An 18,329-nucleotide genomic window follows, 5' to 3' on the forward strand; every position below is an offset into this window, starting at 1 on the left:
CTCAACATTGCAAGGTAATAACAAACAAAAGGATTATACATTAAAATCCTCCCCCTCTCAAAACTCCCCCTAGCCCTCCCCTTCAAACCACGAAATAGAATACAATTCAAGTAGTCTTTTTTTTATGTTTTAAATGTATGGATATATAAGACAAAGCAAGTACAGAACTGGTTAACAGAGTGTCCCCATTTTATTAGCAAGTGAGAGTATATCAGGGAGATGTAATTGATTCCCCCTTTTTTACGGTTCCTAGACAGATAATATATATTACTTTAAACCCAACCTATTTTACAGCCCTCTGCCCACCTCTCAAACCCATACACTCACTGAGTCCCGAGTCTCAAGCCTCAAGCCAGAGATTTGCCTTTCCCCCCCCCATCCCAAGCAGCGGTCCCAGCCCTGCAGCCACCCTGGTGCAGCCCCGCTCCTGCACAGCCCCTGGGAGGGGAGCGAGAGGAGGAAGGCGGGAGGCGTGGGGCAGGGAGAGGAGGGTCTGGCGAGAAGGACGCAAAGGACAAAAGAAGGAAAAGGAGATGGCAGGGCGCGGAACTGCTGCTGCTTCTGCAGGGGCCTGGTGCCGAGGGCTGCCCGCCTGCCCACTCGCTGGAGCATCGGCGCGCGAGCAAGCTGTGAGGGTGGGGAAGAAGCGGCAGGTTCCCCGTGGCTCAGGAAGCCAAGCTCTGCCAAGGGTCCGTGCAGAAGCAGGGCCTTGAGTTGTAACTGGCAACACCTTCACCATTCAAAATAATTTGTCTCCAGAACAGTTCCCTTTTAGCTCTAAATTGCGGTGGTTTCGTTGTTTTGTTTTGTTGTTGTTTCTTTTTTTTATAAAAGGATGCGTGTTGATGTATTTCTGTGTGTGCGTGCATCTGTGTACATGAGTAACAGCCAACTAGCTCATATGGTCATGACCAAGCTATATTTCAGAAGAGAAAAGAAACACATTTATCACACTTTTCCTAAAACGAAAAGCTAAAATTTCAAGTTCAGTATTCGCTATCTTGTCTTCCCTCCCCACCCTCCCTTGCTATTTCTGGGTTTTTTCCCTTCCAACTTACTTTAGCACCATAACACATTTTAAACATTACAATCCCTCTTCAGATACTACACAAAATGTCCCATAAAAATAGTGCTTTTTTTGCCAAAAAAGTTATATAATATATTATATATATAAATCAACTAAATCCGTGGCAAATGTGCAATGCAGACGCCTTCTCCATTTAAAGTGAGCATCAGCTCACTTTTTTCTTTTTTTTCTTCTTTCCCCTTTCCTTTTCCTTCTCTCTTTCTCGCTTTCTCTCTCCTCTTCCTCTCTTTCTCACATCATCGGTGATTTCAAAAGGTGCAAGTCGATTTGGAATCTTGTAATGAAGCACACACACAAAAACGCAGATGGGGGCTCCTCGGAACTTCTTCTCAGGTACATTTTTTGTTTAAAGGTGCAAAAGAAAGTTATAAAAATAAGAAAACCAAAAGAAAAAAAAAGAACAAAAAAAGAAGAAAAAAGTGGGGTGGGAATGAGGCAAAAAAATTTTATTCCTCAATATTTCTCCCCATTTTATTGTTTTTTTCACTTTATTGTCAAGAAAGACATGGAATGGACTCTTCACGAGAAAAAAAAGGTTAAAAAAATTTTAACTTCATATCCTTTTTCCCTCTTGCTCTTTCTTTTGTCTTCTGGTGTTGGCACCGGGGATGTCACGCAGCACCCGGCAGCAAAAAGTTCAAGTGCCAAACTGTCCCTTTGCAAGTACAGGCTTGGAAATACTGGGGAAGCAGGGGAATGAAACAGGTGTGGGAAACGAAACAACCCTCCCCCCCACCCCAAAAGGACGATGCCGTGGGAGCGGTGCTGCTCGCCACCGCCGCTGCCGCCGCCATCCCCTCCTTGCTGTGTCAGTTGTTTGGTTGGGGCCAGAGCGGCGTGAGGGTGCCCCGCCGCCCCGCTCCTTGGCTCAGCGGCCCCGGGGACGGAGGGGCTTGGGGGTCGGGAATCACCAGTCCTCCCGCCCTCCCCCAGGAGATCAAAAATCGAGACAGCTGGTCAGGGTTCATTTCTGGGGGCCAGCCGTTTCCGGGGAGGCTCGCACCGCTGGAGGCCTCTGGCTGGGCAGGGAGATGAGGGGACGATGCAGCACCTTGGCTTCCTCAGCCGCTTGCAGCCCCTCAGCCTGCCACCGGTACTGGCGAGCCCGCAGGATGCTGGGCACTTCCCGCTGCAGCCGCTGGGAGCTCTTCTTCTGCCACACGTCATACTTGGAGTATTTGGCGTGCGAGGGCTTCTGGAAGCTCTCCTGCAAGGAGAGGGACAGCAATATTAGCCTCTGCTTAAGCCTGCTTGCACTCCAGAGGGTGGTTCCCCTCTTGGACTTCCATCCATCCCATGGAAACATTACCCCATCCCAGGAAACAGTAATGGTCAGGTTGGACGGGGCTCTGAGCAACCTGATCTAGTTGAAGATGTCACTGCTTATTGCAGGGCAGTTGCACTAGATGACCTTTAAAGGTCACTTCCAACCCAAACCGTTCTATGACTGTGACCTAGCCCACCTCTGGTCCCCCACTTTAATAAAAGCTGTCTTTTGGCAGGCTGTTTGGCATGACTTGCCAATGGTGGCTGTCTCCCAAAGGCTCTGCAGAAGCAACAGAGCTTGCAGCTGGGATTTGTCCTCTCCCACTCACGGTCTTCCGATCTTTTCTCTCGCTATTTATTTCAGAGAAGGGTCATCATCCCGGCACAGCCTCCCTACCTTGCCGAGGGCTGGCAGGCCTGACAGGGAGGTGGCGGAGAGGTCACGCTCCGACTTGACGGACTTGGCGCAGTATGTTTCCAGCAGAGCCAGGTCACAGCTCCGAAAGCAGCACTCCTCCACAATCCCCCGATTGATCCGCCGGTTATTTCGTCCCACCGGTCTACCTGCAACAGCAGAGACCCTTGTGTTATCCACCAACCTGGACAGGACCCTCTCCCTACCTCATAGCACCTATCCCCTTGCAAGCATCCCTCCACCAGCCACCAGAGACTGGTGGGTTCTACATGCTTCGAAAATAGCAGCGCTTCTCCCAAACCAGCTGACACGCACCCTCAAACCAGCCAAGTTTCATGTTAAGACTTTCCCAGACAAATGTTATTGATGCCAACAGGCTCCCCACATGCCTCCAGTTGTAGTTTAAAGGTACTTTGAATGATGGGGATTTATCTCCCTCCTATATCTCTGGCATGGGTGGACTTTTTGAGCGCAGCTAAGGCAAGGAAGCTCAAGCCCAGCCTGACCGCCAGCTCTGTGCTGATTACTGCGACTGTCTTAGATGTTGATCCTGGCAAGTGGATTTTATTAGAAAGAAGCAGCATAGCATTGCAGTTGCCAACCTCCTTCTGTCGGGTCAACACTCAGGCAGGTGAAGCGAACCAAGGCGGCTAAATTTTACCAGATGGGACAGCTCTGAGACAGCTGCAGAAAGAATACAGGCTCCCACACCCGCCAAGAATAGCTATTAAACTTAATCTTTTAATAAGTGTTCCTCTCCCATTTCTGCCTGCAGAAGGATGCAAAAGCCCATATCTGGTGCAGCAACGACCAAGTGCATTTCATATAACAGCTTCACGATGACCAAAGCACTCCAAAGGAAAAGCTTACATCACTTTCACTGTTTTCCTCCCTCTCTTGAAATAAAAGAGATGAGTAAATTTGGATTTCTGATGCAAAGCAAATTTGCTTGGGAATTGTGACTTCCAAAATGTAAACAAAACTATTTTTTTCATGGTTTTGCACACAGCATATTTTGCTTTTGTGCTGTTGTAGGGTCTACAGCCAGGGTTCTACACACTACCTCTTCCCAGCACAAGGTGCTCCGAGCGAGGGAAGCAGAGGCAAGCACCAGTGGGGCTTGGAAACCAGGAGAATTTAAGAGAGCAAGTTGTGTAAGTGCAATGCCTATCAGTGCTCACCAAGCCATGCCAAGCCTCCACACCTCAGCTGGCCTGCAGGAACACACAAAATGGTCCATATTGGCCCTGTGCATGACCCATGATGCCCCTGCTTGTACTCCAGAGGAAGCAGGCACTCAAGTATTAGGCCTCGGTGAAGATTTAAGGATCCTGGCTTAGAAGGAGCTGACCACTTTCCCTGGGGTGTACCCCACCCTCGGTGCCCACCCAAAGTGCCTCGGGGCAAAGTGCAAAGCACAGGAGTTATCTATGCATACTGTGCAACCCCACATACGACAAGCAGCCCCAGATGTGCAATGCAGATATGCATGTGGGATGCAGCCCTGTCCATTCAATGCAGCCCCGTGTGTGCAACGCAGACATGCATATACAACACAACCCTCCATGCACAACGCAGCCCTGTGTGTGCAATGCTGACATGCAAAACCCCATGACCATGCCTCACTGCTGACTCTGGAAAAGCCCTGGCAGCAGGGCACCCACCCTCTGCTAAAATTGGTTGTGACCCCATATAATGGAGCCCTCTGCTCTATGCTGGTGAATTGCCACCATGCTCAGAGGTCACAATAACAAACATGGCACCAGGGTGATGGGGCAGCTGACTCATACCATGAGACCCACCTTTGGGAGTCATTTTAAACACTCTATTTTCCATGTTTGTCCCCCCAGTGCAACCATCTGTATTTTTTCTTTTTCTTTTTCTCTAGAAAAATTACAGGCACAACCTTAAACCAGCCCCATAGGAAGGTGAGAAGGATGGTTCACTCTTGGTAAAGGTTCAGCAAAGGGAACACTGTTAGTAGTTTAGTTTTCTCTATATAAATACTTGTGTCCAAAAAGCACACTGGACTGGGACCTCTCTGTAGAGGCAGGGCAGGTGTGTTGGGTGCCCGCAGCTGCACAAGCAATGCCAGTGTAGGCAACCTGGGTGGTGATGCCCAAAGAAGGCAGGGGAGAGGAGCCAGCTTGGGGCCAGCTGCATTCTCCTCTATGCATGCAAGGTCCAGTGAGGTCCATGGAAGAGGTTGCACTGCACCAACACCCTGCACTGCTTACGGCCCCTGCTCAGCATCTATCAATCCCAGTGCACAACTTGTAGGCATGGCAGGTTGCTGAAGCATTAGGCTGCTCCAGAAAGGCATCGTGAGCATGGGCAGAAGGAGAGTTTGGAAGGGAAAGAGAAAAAAATTCAAGTCACCCCCCCTTGCTAGCACGTCCCCAGAGGGCTGCATTCACACTCCCGCTGAACAGAAGGTTGCACAAGTGATGACACACGATTTGAGGAGAAGTTGAGGTTTTGAAAGGTTACATGTCTCCTCTCAAAAACAGAAGTTTCCCACTTGCAGCTATGTGTTTGTTTGGAAAGAAGAGAGGAGGAAAAAAAGCAATGAGGAAAGCGGGACTGTATTCACCGCCACACCACCCAGGGCAATCTGTGGCATGGGTATGCATGAGAAGATCATGTCACCGTGTGTTAGCAAATGCCCAGGTGTGGCACCATGAGGGTGAGCTCCCAGCAGGGACCAACTGCACTGCTATGGCCTTTTCCTCCCTGACTACTGCGCCTGCCAAGCCAGTGGGCACAAGTGTGGCCCCCAGCCCCAAATGTGCTGCCCTTTCTCTCTTCCATAAAGCTGCTGCACGCCCTTCCCCTTGCTGGCACCACTACCAGCTCCACCACGACTGTCTGATAGGACACATTTCCCATTACATAATTGTCCATACGGATCTTGCCAAATGCCAATACAATCCTCTGTGGGAGAGTTACTTTAGGAAAAAAAATAAGCAAACATAGCAAACAAGGATGTAGTCACAGAAAGTACCTGGAGACAACAACCCAGGGAAGAAACACCAGGACATTGCTGGCTAACAGCAATATTGCTGCTGACCTGGATTGGGAAAAGTGTTTGTTCCGTAACAATTTACACAGGGACTAAAGGTTGAATTTCCTGGCTTTTGCTCATGGGTGGCATCTCACTTTACTACCACTGCCAAACCCAAGGGAGGTTTTGCCACTCTGTCTCTTACCCGCAGGGGAGAATTGTGTGGGCAGCGGGTTGCGGCACCGCTTGGGCACGCGAGCCACTTCCCATCGCAGCAATGACCACTTCCTCCTGAGGAAACACGCTTCCTCTGGGCCTTCAATGAATGGCTAGGCTCTTTTTCCCAAAACTGTGCTTCACCAAAACTTCCTACAGCACTGCTGAGGGTATGAGCCCAAAGTCCAGTGATGCAAAGCCCAGTAGTGCAAAGCCCTTCTGCTGCCTGGGGTTATTGCAACGTAGCAGTGGGCTATCCCAACAGGGAGGGCTGGGCATCTCAGAAAAAGTACAAAGCCAAACCCAGAGAGACCACATACCTGCAGCTCAGCTATGCCACTGTGCCAGAGGCAGTGAAACTGCCATGGCCACGGGGGACAGGAGGGTCCGTTCCCTAGCATCAACACCCCACTGCTCTGGGCTCCCCACTCTCACCAGGGTGGGACAGATGCTGCGGGGAGGGGTGCACTGTGCTGGTGCCACCCTGGCTGGGTCCCCTTTCCTCCGGTCAATCAGGCGGTCAGCCGAGTGGAAGGGGACTTTGGGTGTAAACAGTCCCCGTGCCCCTGTCGCAGGAATGTTGGGAGCAACAAGGGGGCCTTTGTGCAGCACCGGGCCCCGTCCCAGTGCCCCCAGCCTGGCCCTCCCCCACCCCGGCACCGCACTTTCCCCCCTGCTTTTTCCTAGTATTATTCGGAGGAGCGGCGGGTGCGCAAGAATGTGCCCCGTCAGCACAAGCGGCTGCAAAGAGCTAAATTCTTATCAGCTGTTGGAAAGGAGGAAACAGGAGCTGTTGTTTACAGAGAAGTCGGCTGCCTCTCCCCCTACAGCCCCTTCTCCCTCCGTGCTAGCACTGCATGACAGCAACTTCACAGCCGAGGCTTCCTCTCAATCTACCCTGCATTTTCATTCTGGGCTGCACTCAGAATTCCTCCATGGGCTGTGCCGCTGTCCCTGGGTGAGTGCTGGGGAGCAGGGAGAGTGGTTCCAACCCTGCCACAGAGCCACAGCAGGAAGCCACCACCTTGACAGCAGCTGCAGGACAACCCAAAAGCCTTAAAAGTCACTGAGATGAGGCATCACTAGAGGAGAACAAAGTGTGCTGGCTCCTGCCCCTGTTAGTGCAGCTCTTTTGCAGCCCCAACTCTTGGAGGCAGCTTTAACATCCTCAGCCTCAAGCACCTGCACGCCACAATGCTTCCCAGGGCACCTGAGGGCTGGGACTCGCTCCTCATGCCAGTGGACAGACAGGCATTCCAGTTATCAGGGGTGCACCCTGCTCAGTCTAGGTTGCATATTTCCCCAGCTTCAGATGCCTGGGGGATGAAACACTGTCAGTACACTGCATCCCCTTGCATCCGTGCAAAGAGTGTTGTATTTCAGAGCTAGCTTTGCTAGCAAAGTGCTCATTTTTATGAATGCAGAGCATCAGAAGTACTTAAATAAGTGCTGCAACAAAAAATCCACTAACGGATTTTCATACCATTTTTTGTTTTTTTCCAACATTACCAGTCAGATGCTTCAACAACCCTTGTTCAGCAAGCAGGATCCTTGTCCCCTGGGACAAGGCTGCGCAAGTCATTTACTTCCCATATGAATGACTGCATTAGCACAGGCTGCTCATCAGATCATACATCCCATGCTGTGAGGTGCTCAGCTTTAAGATGTAAACCCCACAATTGTGAAACAAAACTGTGCCCTATCACATCTACACAGTGACACGTGGGTTTAGGAGTTAAGATGAATGTGATCAGGAGAATTAATCACTTATGAGGCCAACTGATGGAGGTAGAAGGTGAAAAATTAAATGAAAAGGGGATGTACAAAACCCTTCATCAAGTAGAGGTATTGCCCAAATGTCTTCAGCCCTGCATGGCACAAGCTGGTCAGATGCTGAAGGGGTTAAAATATTGGACTGGGGGAACTTTGCTTTATCCCCAGCACCTGGGCTCTCTAGAAATATTCATAAAGGTGAATGGGGGAGAGACAGGAGAGGACCAAAAAAAAAAAGCAAGAATCCCCTTGCAAGCACCAGAATGGCCACTTGGCACCAAGAGACTTGTCTCCCTTCAAAAGTGGTTTTATTTTGGCCTGGGCAGCTGGGTTATTTGAGGTGAAAGGAGGTCAGTTTGACCGTAAAACAAAAGCCCCGTTCCCTTTCATCCCCAGAGAGGGGGAGGAGGGAAAAGAAACCATGGGAGGAAGACGGATACTCCTCTATATCTAGAGGGAGAGGAAGAGCTAAGAGAGCGGGAGAGGAGCTTGCCTCCTCGCTGTGCCGGTAAGGCCAGACCCAGAGCTGCCACCCTGGCTGAGTGCCAGCACAGGGCTCATTGGCAGAGGAAAGTTGGAAGAGGAAGGGCAGCTGATATGCAAACCCCCACCACTTGGATCAGTCAGAAGAGGGAAATGCATCCAGAGCACCCCAAAAGTGCTGCCTGCCCACAACAGCCAGGGAGCCATGAAAACACCTTTCTGCTAAGTCATGATGGGGCAGGGTGATTGCCCCAGCTAGTTCCAAAGCCATCTGCAGTCCAACCACCTGCCAGGAATTACACAGCCTGAACTCCGCTGTGGCTGGCTGTGGGATCCCTGCACCTCTCCCTGCCCAACCTCAGCAGGCAGCACCAGTCAAGTCTGGCAAAGCACCCACGTTGCAAAGGGACATCCAGAGTCATCTTCCAACTTTGCAGCAACCTGTTCCCTGCATAGGCAGACTGGAATAAGAGAGAGGCTGGCTCTCAACTCCAGTACTCAAAAAAACCCACCCCATTACTTGAAAGTGACTTTTTAACATCTTTTTACAAGGCAGAGGCAAGACTGCCAAATACATGGCACCATGTGCAGCTGGTATCCTCTTCCCCCCCATTTGGCTTTGCATCTTTCCTGTAGTCAGTCTGTGGTTCAGTCCTCAGTGGGGAGCAAAACACAGGGTCTTCCCTCTCCCGAGCAGAGCAGAGGACTGAACCACCAAAACAAGGTATCACACTCGAGGTACCTTTGCCCATAGATCACTCAGCATCCATTGCTACTGGTTTACTCCTCATCCTTCCTGTTTACCAGCTAAGCCATTGTAATGCTAATGCCAATGGTCCAAACACCCAAAGCATCCTGGTGGAAAGCCCGCCGCAGCCAACTGGCCTGAAGCCATCTTTTTTTTTTCTGCACTAGCTGCACTGCAAAAGGATAAGACATCACTCTTCAGCAACAAGTTTACCATCAGGTAGTTAGGAGGTCATGAAGTGCGTTTTGAGAGCAGCATAGAAGGTGCTGCTGTACCAAAGCAAAGCCTGCCCAAGAATGAGTGCTCAGCTCCCTGCCTGCTGTCAGATGCAGCACTTAGGCAGCAATGTTTCAGAATAAGCCAGGACCCAAGCTCAGCAGAGAGCTGGCTGCAGACATCCTTGCTATTGTAATGACTTGCCCACATGACCGGTGAGCCAGCCACATAAGGTTCCCCAGTGATATTCAACTTCCCCGAGCATATGTGGGACCCAGTTTCCCCATGGTACAAGACCGTGCCCAAAATTGACATGAGGTGGGTTTATGTCACCCTGTTTATGTCCATTTTCTTGCTCTTCTCCTGGCCTACTGCCATGTATAAGGAAATCGTGAAAAGCACCAGGCTGGGAAATCCCTCCTTTCCCTCTTGGCCTGGTTCCACTTAAACAGGGTGTGGGATGGGGGCAGCATCCTGCCTGCTGCTGGCAGCTGCCCAGCACTTACTGAAATAGAAGCCCCTGTCCCCGCAGACGAACTGCAGCGTGTCCACCAGCTCCCCACCGCAGAGGGTCTCCGCCGTGCCGTACGCAGCCGCTGAATCCAGTGCGTAGGCCAGGAAAGCCAGCAGCAGCAGCAGCATCCGCCTCGCCGCACACATCCTCTGCACCTGGGGACAGAGGCACAGCATTAACACTGCGAGACAGACCCCTCTCTGCCACCTCCCCCAGGCAATGCCCCCCGCCCACAGCATGCTGGGGGTTTGATGCCCGGACATGTGGAGATGCTGCAGGGAAGGACCGGCAGCACTGCGACTGCCGCTGGTGTGAGGCCGGCTCCCGGCACTCGGCCTGCCGGGCAGCCGCTCGGTCAGACAAGGTTTGCATTGAAGCAGTTTTTCCATTGGAAAATCCCACTTCAACCTACGTCTAAAAGGCTTTTGTTCCTTCTGCTCTTTCAACAGCGTGATTTTTTTATTTTTTCGCCCCCTTTACATGAGAATTCATTCAAATTATTATCAGTAGGGTGTTTTTTTTCCTCTTCTGATGACAGGTTTTCAGGCCATACCTGAAAACACGTCCCTCCAAAGCAGAAACAAGTGAAGTTTCAACCTGTCCTAGAGCCGCTTTTGAGGAAAGCTGGGAACAACAGCCTTTGTCCTGGGCATGCGAGGCTCCGACAATCAAGGGGCTGATTGCACAAGCCCTGTTTGCTGAGGAGTTGGGACCGAGAAGACATCCCTCAGGAACAATGCAGTACCATGGGAAACACACTTGCAGCATCACCAAGGAGGACCAAGGCAGTATCAGACAGTGCAGAGCACTAAAAAAGAAACTCCATGGATATTTGCTAACTAGCCCAAAGATTTCCCCTGGCTCCACTCCAGCAACCAGTTTTACCTCTGTGTCAGCTTCTGTAAGTGTAAAACAAGGCTGTTATTGCCCCACTGGATGGGACAAAACCCATGGATTGTTCAAGGTATTATAGTCCCTCAATGATGAGCCTCGCGGTATACATACAGCCAAATAACACTGGTGACCAGACAGGTCAGCTCAAAATGAAGAGGATAAGTGTGTCAAAATAGCAGACAGTGTGTGGCAACCCTAATCTCAAGCAGAGCATCCCCTCTCTTTGCTAACATTCAACCAAGATGCTGGATTTCACATCCAGCTATCATCACCATAGCATCTGAGCAACTCGAGAATAACATCAGTTAATGAATATTACCTCACCCTCCCGGGATGCTCAGAGATGGAGCTGAAGCCCAGGATAGATTAAATGACTCGCCCAAGGTCACAGGGGAAGTCTGCAGCGCAGCCAGGAAATTAGCCCAGCTCCCCCGAGGCCCCGCTACAGTCCTGCCAGCAATAAAGACACCCTTGCTACCGAATTTTTACTAGCACATAGCTCGAATCCTTGCTGCTAGAAATGCATCGTGCTTGCAAGTCGCAGGCTCTACTGAGCAGTGGGAGGACAGGGACCAGCAGCAAGAAAAGCCAAGAAGTTGCAAGGTCTGGATAGGCTGTGGGGGGCATCCGCCCTGCTTGAATGTTGATGCTCATAGTATTGCTCAGCCTGTGCTGGCAGAGACCAGCAAGGCTGACAAAAGCCCTCCTGGGCTCTCAACAAGAGAGGCAGCAGCCCTGGGCACAAACTGGTCTCAAACCAGCAAGTGATGAGAACCAGGACGAGCTTTTCCAGTAGCAATGATCCCTTTGGCATACTGTGGGGGCTTTGTTCTGTATTAAAGTAGGAGCAGAGGGATGGCACCAGGTTGCGACACCATGCTGCCAATCTGCAGTGTTTTGCCACCCATACCTTTTCACCCTGATTTTTTTTTTATCCAGTGGCCAACAGGTGTTTACTGGGCCTCCCCAACATGACCACAGCATCACCTTCACTGCTGAAGTCATGCCTCTGGTGCAGCAGCATCATCAGTCAGATCCCCAACTGACAAAAGACCAACGATCCTGCTCCCTTCCCTTTTTTCCCCCCCATTTTCCTCTTTTTTTACATGCATCTCCTGTTTGCTGGTGTCCCCAGGACTTGGGTAGTGCCAGCAGCTCATTGCCAAGGTGACAGATATGTGCCATCCAGTACTGCCATTGAAGGCACTGATGTGGGACTTCAGGACACCTACGTAATCCCCCATCCCCAATTAGGCTAACGCTGGCTAATGAGCAGGCCAAGCCAAAGCCAACCCCCCCAAGAAGGGGCTGCTTGGTTGCACAGGTGACAAACCCTGTTTTTCCTCCACATTCAGTCTAAAGAAAGGGGTGAGATGCTCTGAAAAGCAAAGAGAGAGCGAGATTTTGTCAGCGGGGCGATATCTGATACTGGGGAGACCTGATACCTTTTGTGGAAAAACACTCATGCTCCTCGGAAAATACCCGCTCCTGCGCAACTCACACCACAAGCATAAGGCTGCCCCTGGCAGCTTTCCCTGCCTCCATTGCAAGCTCTTTTTGGGTGGCCACACACCCCATAACTCCATCCAGGAAACACTCCTGAAGCTGCTAGGACAGGGACAGCCCCAGTGCTGTCATCCGGATAATGGCTAACCTGGAGGTGTGAAATGCAATCAAGTCCACCTTTGCCCATGCACCAACTGCCAGCCCTTTCCACTGCCATTACCTTGGCGTCTCCCTACTCCCTCCAGCAACCGTGTAATGAGAAACCAGGCAGCAAAGCAAAAAGCATCTTTACTTGCTGCCCAGTGCTGCAGTTTCTCTCCAGTTTGATGGAGCCACAATCCAACCCAACCTGTAAGCCCTTCCCTCTCACTTTAGCCCTACTACCTCTGCTGAGGAAAAGTCCCCGCAAAGGCTAGACAGGCTCCCAGAGCGCCATCACCGGTTCATGCCCCAGTGACTTTTCAGTTGATCCTTCCCTCCCTCACATGCCTCTCCTAGCAGGAATGAGCAGCACTCAGGCAGGAGAGCTTGAACCTGCCTTGCCATGGCTGCTGGAGCAGGTGCTACTCCCCCAGACAGGGTGCCTTGGCACAGCTGGGTACCTGCAGCCCATGACCAGCTGCACAGGTTGCATGGGGCCTCAGTTTTCATGGCCAAATCCTGCCCAGTATGATGAGTCGAAGCCCTCTGAACACCTCCAAGACTCCATTCTCCACTGAAAACATGGGACAGCAGAGCTCTTGGTTTCTAGTCCAAGCGTTAGGACAGGCACAGTCTCCTCAGCTGTGGGACAGGAGTAAATTCACACCAATGGTTGAAAATACCTTCAGATTTTATTAGAAAGCCTCTCTTACATGACATGGAACAGGAACAAGGCATAGAGAGGGAAGTGGGCCACTTCCCTAAAGAACAAGATCCTGTCTCTGCTAGGAGAGAGACTACAGCCACCACAGTTCCCTTCTTGCCAGGGTGGGTTGAACCAGCCATGCTGGCTGCTGTTCCTCCTCATGTGCCCAGGGAGAGCTCAAAGGCTTTAGGATGTAGTGGGAATAGCAGTGCTAGGCATGCTGGATGCTCAATAACGTGAGCACCAAATTCCTTCTAACGAGGGCTTGGACCCCATACAGTGTGCAAGAGAGTGATGCAAGAGGAATTTTTTTGGTTGCACAGGTACCCTGTGTACCATCCTAGGAATCACATCTGAAGTTCCTCTGAATAACCTGCATCTGAGAGCAGCATATTCAGTGCAGAAGAGGCTCAGACAGGACATCAGCACACACTGCTGGCCTCTCTTTCCCAGGAAGGGTCTGCTTTGCTCTCCATCTTCATGTCGCTCTCCTGCATTCCTCTGCATTCCCAGGACCCTACACAAGGCCAGGCTGCCACTAGAATCAGCTTAGCCATGAGCTGCCATATGCAGGATGCTGCCGCTGCCTTGGAACTCCTGTGTATTCCTGCCTCACTGCTGTACCCATCCAGCAGAGAGGTCCAACAGAAAGCATCTTCTACAAGTGGCTGTGGTGTGCCAGGAGTGAGACTGAGGGCAGGTCTGCAGTGGAATAGCCCTCCCACCTGGGACCATTATAAGATATTTCAGAATCTGCTCCAGAATCAGCTGGATCGGCAATTACTGTCCAGCTGCTGGGGAGTGAGGGGCCAAGAGGCCACAATGCACTAGAAGGTCCAGTTGCCAAATCTCAGTGAAGAGCTCAGGCATCCCTTACATCCAGGCTTGTTCTGAGCAAATCAAACCACAGTGCCTCTTGGGCAACAAACACCTCCCCAAAAATGGAGACTAAACCTCCTGTCTGACCTAATTCCTTCTTCAGTCTGGCCTTCATTGCAATTTAATATGAACAGAACAACGTAGGAGGGAATTGACAGATGGCCCAGTCTGTAAAATTTGGATTTGGACAGAAAAAAAAACCCCTCGCTTCTTTGTGGAGCACTGCAGCATTTAAAAGGGAGCACAGCAAAAAGTCACCAGCCCAAACCCAGCTGTGTGTGCCAGAGGGAAAAACCCCAGTTTGCACATCCCAGCATCCTTCACACTCCACCTCTCCTCCAAAAAAAAAGTGAGCAGACTGATGTTTTGCTACTCACATGATTGCCTGTGAGAGATGCTGAACATCTGCCTCTCTGCATTACTCCTCTCTGTGGACTGCCCCAGGAGAGTAGGGAGCTGACCCGGTTTTGAGCACAACAATCCTGAAGGGGCAGGATGCCAAACTCACACATGCCAAGTGAATGCCCATGGGGCAACCCAACCTCGCATGGAGTGCCAGGCCATGACGCCCTGAGGTACCAAACAGCAAAGGAACAGTGGAGACCAGTGGGAGAGGCAGGTGCCTTGGCAGCTGAAAACCACCCAGGAGCTGCATCTTGGACAGAGGCACAAGGATGGGGTGCCCAGCAGGACCTAAAGGGAGAGAAGCCACCTCATGCTGTGCCACAGAAGGGCCTCCCTCTTCATCTAAAAGAGAAATGAGGAGATTTCCACAGCCTGAAAGAAGCAAGTTTCAAAACACAAAACTTTTAACCACTGAGTTGTCAGATGAATAAAACCAACCTGGAACCAGCGGTTTTGCTGTTTAGCTCAAGCTTGAAGAAAAAAAAAACAACCTGGCTTGCATGACATTCATGTGGCTGAGGATGGCAATACTGCTGCTATTTTTAGCACTCACTTTTTTTGTCTTCATTGCTCATCCCCATCAGCAGCCCACTCTGCCCCACACCTGGGGTCACCTTTCTTCTTCCCATCCTGTGAGCCAGGAGAGTCACCTGTCTCCTCTGCCTGCAGGACAGAGGCTGAGGCAGGCAGGGGAGCGCTGCCCGCACCCCACATCTATACATGTTACAGCGAGAACTACCATGACTGTGGAAAAATCAAGCTGAAAAAGGTGAATGGGGTATTCAGTACCATTTACTCACCCCACTGGGGAGTAAGAGTGTATTGCACAAATTTTGGTATGCAGCCCAGAAACATTTGATTTATTGTATAAAAAAAAGGAAATGCAATCTTGCTTAACGCTTCTAAAGACAGCTGGCAGGACCCAGTGAAGGGATTTAAGTCCGTTTTCGTAGCCTCACTTAACTCCTTTCTTTATTGTTCCTCTCTCCTTTCTGCATTCTCTTCCAGAACCTGGAGTATATCAGGGAAAGTTAACAGCAAGTTAAGCTGTTAAATCAGAAATCGCGATGACTGGAGTCTACTGGCAAGTGATATTCCCACAACACGTTGAACTTGCTTTATATCTTGGCAGAACAACTTTAACCCTTTCAGAGCTGGGCTCCAACACCACGGCAGATTTCTTCCCCCTGTGCCCCCCACCTCTCGTGACCCCTCAGACAAACGTGCTTAGGGAGGCCGATATCACTTTGCCCTGCTAAGACACTCATCAGCTTTTAAAAGCAAAGACAATCCAAAGAAGGATCGGAGAGGTCAGTCCCAGGACACGAGCTCGGAGAGGGTGGGCCACTTACAGTGCTCGTATGCACTGCTGGAAACACACCAACTCCTCAGTCCCTCTAAAAATAAGACCTCACCTGCTGTGTTTGCTTTATTTAAAAAAAGAAAAGTACAGAAATGCTTTTCTCTGGTGCTCCATGAGGCAAGCTGGGCTCATGCTGAAGCCTAGAGGAATCAAGGGGAAGACACGCACTGACAACTCCAGGTTGACTGCTCAAAGCAGCAGTCCTCCATCCAGGCTGAAAAAAAGATCACCTGTCAGGAAAAGCGCTGGGACACACACACAGACACATTTTGGCTCTCAAATTTCATGCTGTGGTAGGAGGGGACCGGCGGTGTCAAATCTTTTATCCCTTAATGAATTTTCACAGGAGCTGGGATAGCCCCTTTTGAAAGGCTGAGTGAACTTGTGTGGGTGTCAACAACATGGAGCAAGATTTACAGCTCTGACCCATTCACCCCCACCAAAATTGTCAAGTTGGGTCCAAAACAGCGCAGTGGAGCTCAAATCAGAAGTGTCAGTCAGTTTTATACCTCCAGATGTCCTTAGCACAAAGTCACCCTCACAAAACCCCATGACCCAGGCTCCTCAACTCCACTCTAAATCAAGACAAGAAACCCAAATAAAGAAACCCAACACGCTTCACCCCTCCCCACCCCCTACACCACAACCTGACAATAATCAAACCCAAAGAAAAACGGGTCTCGGCCTCCCAAGCACATCCCGGCATTGGGAAGAAAACAACAGACTTTGCATAGGAAGACTGGGTTGAAAGCAGCGGCTCTCCCGAGGTGTCTGTTTAAAACCACCCACACAAACCTTGTTTTTACACTTCATTGCTCCACACCACCAGAGAGAGACCTGGCGTATCAGCAACCCTGCTGAAGTACCCGTGGCTGGAGGCGAGGCAGACACATCTGCTGGTACAGTTACGCTAAATCCGAGTTCCCTCATGTGCCCCAATTCCCTACTGCTCAGAGTGCTAAAACCTTTCCAAGTTGCGCTCTTAAAACAATTACTGCAGGGAAAAGCAATTGGGAAGGAAGCAGAAGAAAAAAATTTAAAAAATAAAAAAATCACAGAAAGTCGAAGGTTGCACGCCAACCATTAATTCTCGCTCCATTTTGGCTTCGCTTTCTTGTTTTTCCTCTCTGTATTTTTATCCCTCCGAGACCGAACACACCGCAGTGTTTTGCAGAAGAGAGTTTAATAACCTCTCCAGTCTCCGGAGCCGGGGAACTGCCCGTCCCCTCCCCGCGCGTCCCCCCCCCCCCCCCGCCTGCCCACCGCCGCTCGGCGCGGAGGGAGCGCCACGGCAGCCGGGGGCCGCGCAGCGCTGCGTGACCTCGCATAGCCCCGGCCCGGCCCCCGCACGGCCGCGGCCGCCCCCTCCGCCGCTCCCCACGCGGGACCGCGCCGGCTCCGAGCCGCGCCAGGGCGTCCCGCCGCCAGCATCCCCGCCGCCGGGTGCGGGCGGCCGCGGGAGGGACCCCCGGGATCCCGCGCACCCCACCGCAGCGGGGCCGCCCGCCAGCAGCGCTGGGCCGGCGCTCGGGGTCCCTCTAGTGACACGCGTGGGGACGGCGGGCAGCGGGGACGGCGCGGCTCTGCCCGGCGCGGCTCGGGATGTGTTCAGCTGTGCCCGGGGCGGCGCGGCTCGGCATGGCATAGCACGGCGCGGCATGGCACGGCTGTGCGCCGGCTCGGCTGGCATGAACTGAGCGGCACGGCACGGCTCTGCCCGGCACGGCGCGGGGAATCCCACCGCCCTCTGCCCGCGGAGGGGCAGCGCGGAGCGGCGCTTACCTTGGCACTGCCACTGCTACTCTCAACTTCTTGCGGCAGCTGCGGGCCGGGAAGGAAGGCGGGCTGCCGGCAGCGCTCATCCGTGTGTGCCCCGGCGCTTGACATGCTGCTCTCCTGCCCTGGCAGCGATCGCGGCTTTGGCTCGCCTTCCCCGGGCCCTGGCACGTTCTCCTCGCCTTGCCTTTTTGGTATGTCAAGTCCCTGCTGGATTTTTTCTGAAGGATGTTATTTTGTTACGATCAGGTATTTTGTTATTCTAGAGAAAGAGCGAGCGAGCGCTTTCCTTTCCTTTCCTTTTCCTTTTTTTTTTTTTTTCCTGGTTTTTTTTTTCACCCTTTTTTTCTTCCCTTCTCTTTTTCTCCTCTTGCTTTGGCTGCCCCTTGAGTGGCTCTCACTTTTGTGTTTACTGAGTGCGTCCCCCTGGCCGGGGCGGAGGAGCCGGCTGCCTCACTGCCCGCTGCTCCCAGCTGGCTGCCCCACGAGCGAGGAGACAGGCAGGGCGCTCCGGCTGCCCCCCTTTTATACCCCCCCAAGGGGCATGCTCTGCCGGCGAGCACCAGCCCGGCCACGCAGCCAATAATGTTGCAGAGCTGTCTAACCCCCTCTCTTCCCTCCCTCCCTCCCTTTCTTCCCTCCTTCTCCCTCGTAATCCTCCGGAGTCCAGCTCGGGGAGGGAAGAGGGGACAGAAAGTTTGTGCCGCACGGTTTCTTTGCGGGCTGCTACCCTGGGTAGGGGCTTTGAACCCCCGTGCCGGCCCCAGGTGGGAAGTGGGCTGCAGGAATCCCCCGCCTCCCCGCAGCCCCGCAGGTGGGGGGAGAAGGTGTGTGGTCAGAGCCCCGAGCCCCTGTCCAGAATACTGGGGGGCACCCCTGGAGCGCCTCTCGCTGCGAGGCGGCGAGCCCCATGCCCTGGCGGGGTAGGAGGGGGGAG

At 52.1% G+C, this 18,329-nt stretch overlaps 1 protein-coding gene across 1 annotated transcript; it reads right to left on the minus strand.

Moving 5' to 3' along the window:
* Positions 1-1,512: 1,512 nt before the first annotated feature.
* IGF2 (insulin like growth factor 2) lies at positions 1,513-17,883 on the minus strand. The gene is made up of 4 exons (XM_018076129.3): positions 17,399-17,883; positions 9,715-9,877; positions 2,751-2,917; positions 1,513-2,294 (listed from the first exon to the last, which is right to left on the minus strand). Exons 1-4 carry the CDS (start codon positions 17,501-17,503, stop codon positions 2,052-2,054), a joined length of 678 nt encoding a protein of 225 aa, XP_017931618.2. The 5' UTR covers positions 17,504-17,883; the 3' UTR covers positions 1,513-2,051.
* Between the last annotated feature and the right edge of the window lie 446 nt (positions 17,884-18,329).

The sequence above is a fragment of the Manacus vitellinus genome, unplaced genomic scaffold, assembly GCF_001715985.3.
Source record: "Manacus vitellinus isolate BGI_N305 unplaced genomic scaffold, ASM171598v3 scaffold_30_pilon, whole genome shotgun sequence".
Taxonomy (NCBI): domain Eukaryota; kingdom Metazoa; phylum Chordata; class Aves; order Passeriformes; family Pipridae; genus Manacus; species Manacus vitellinus.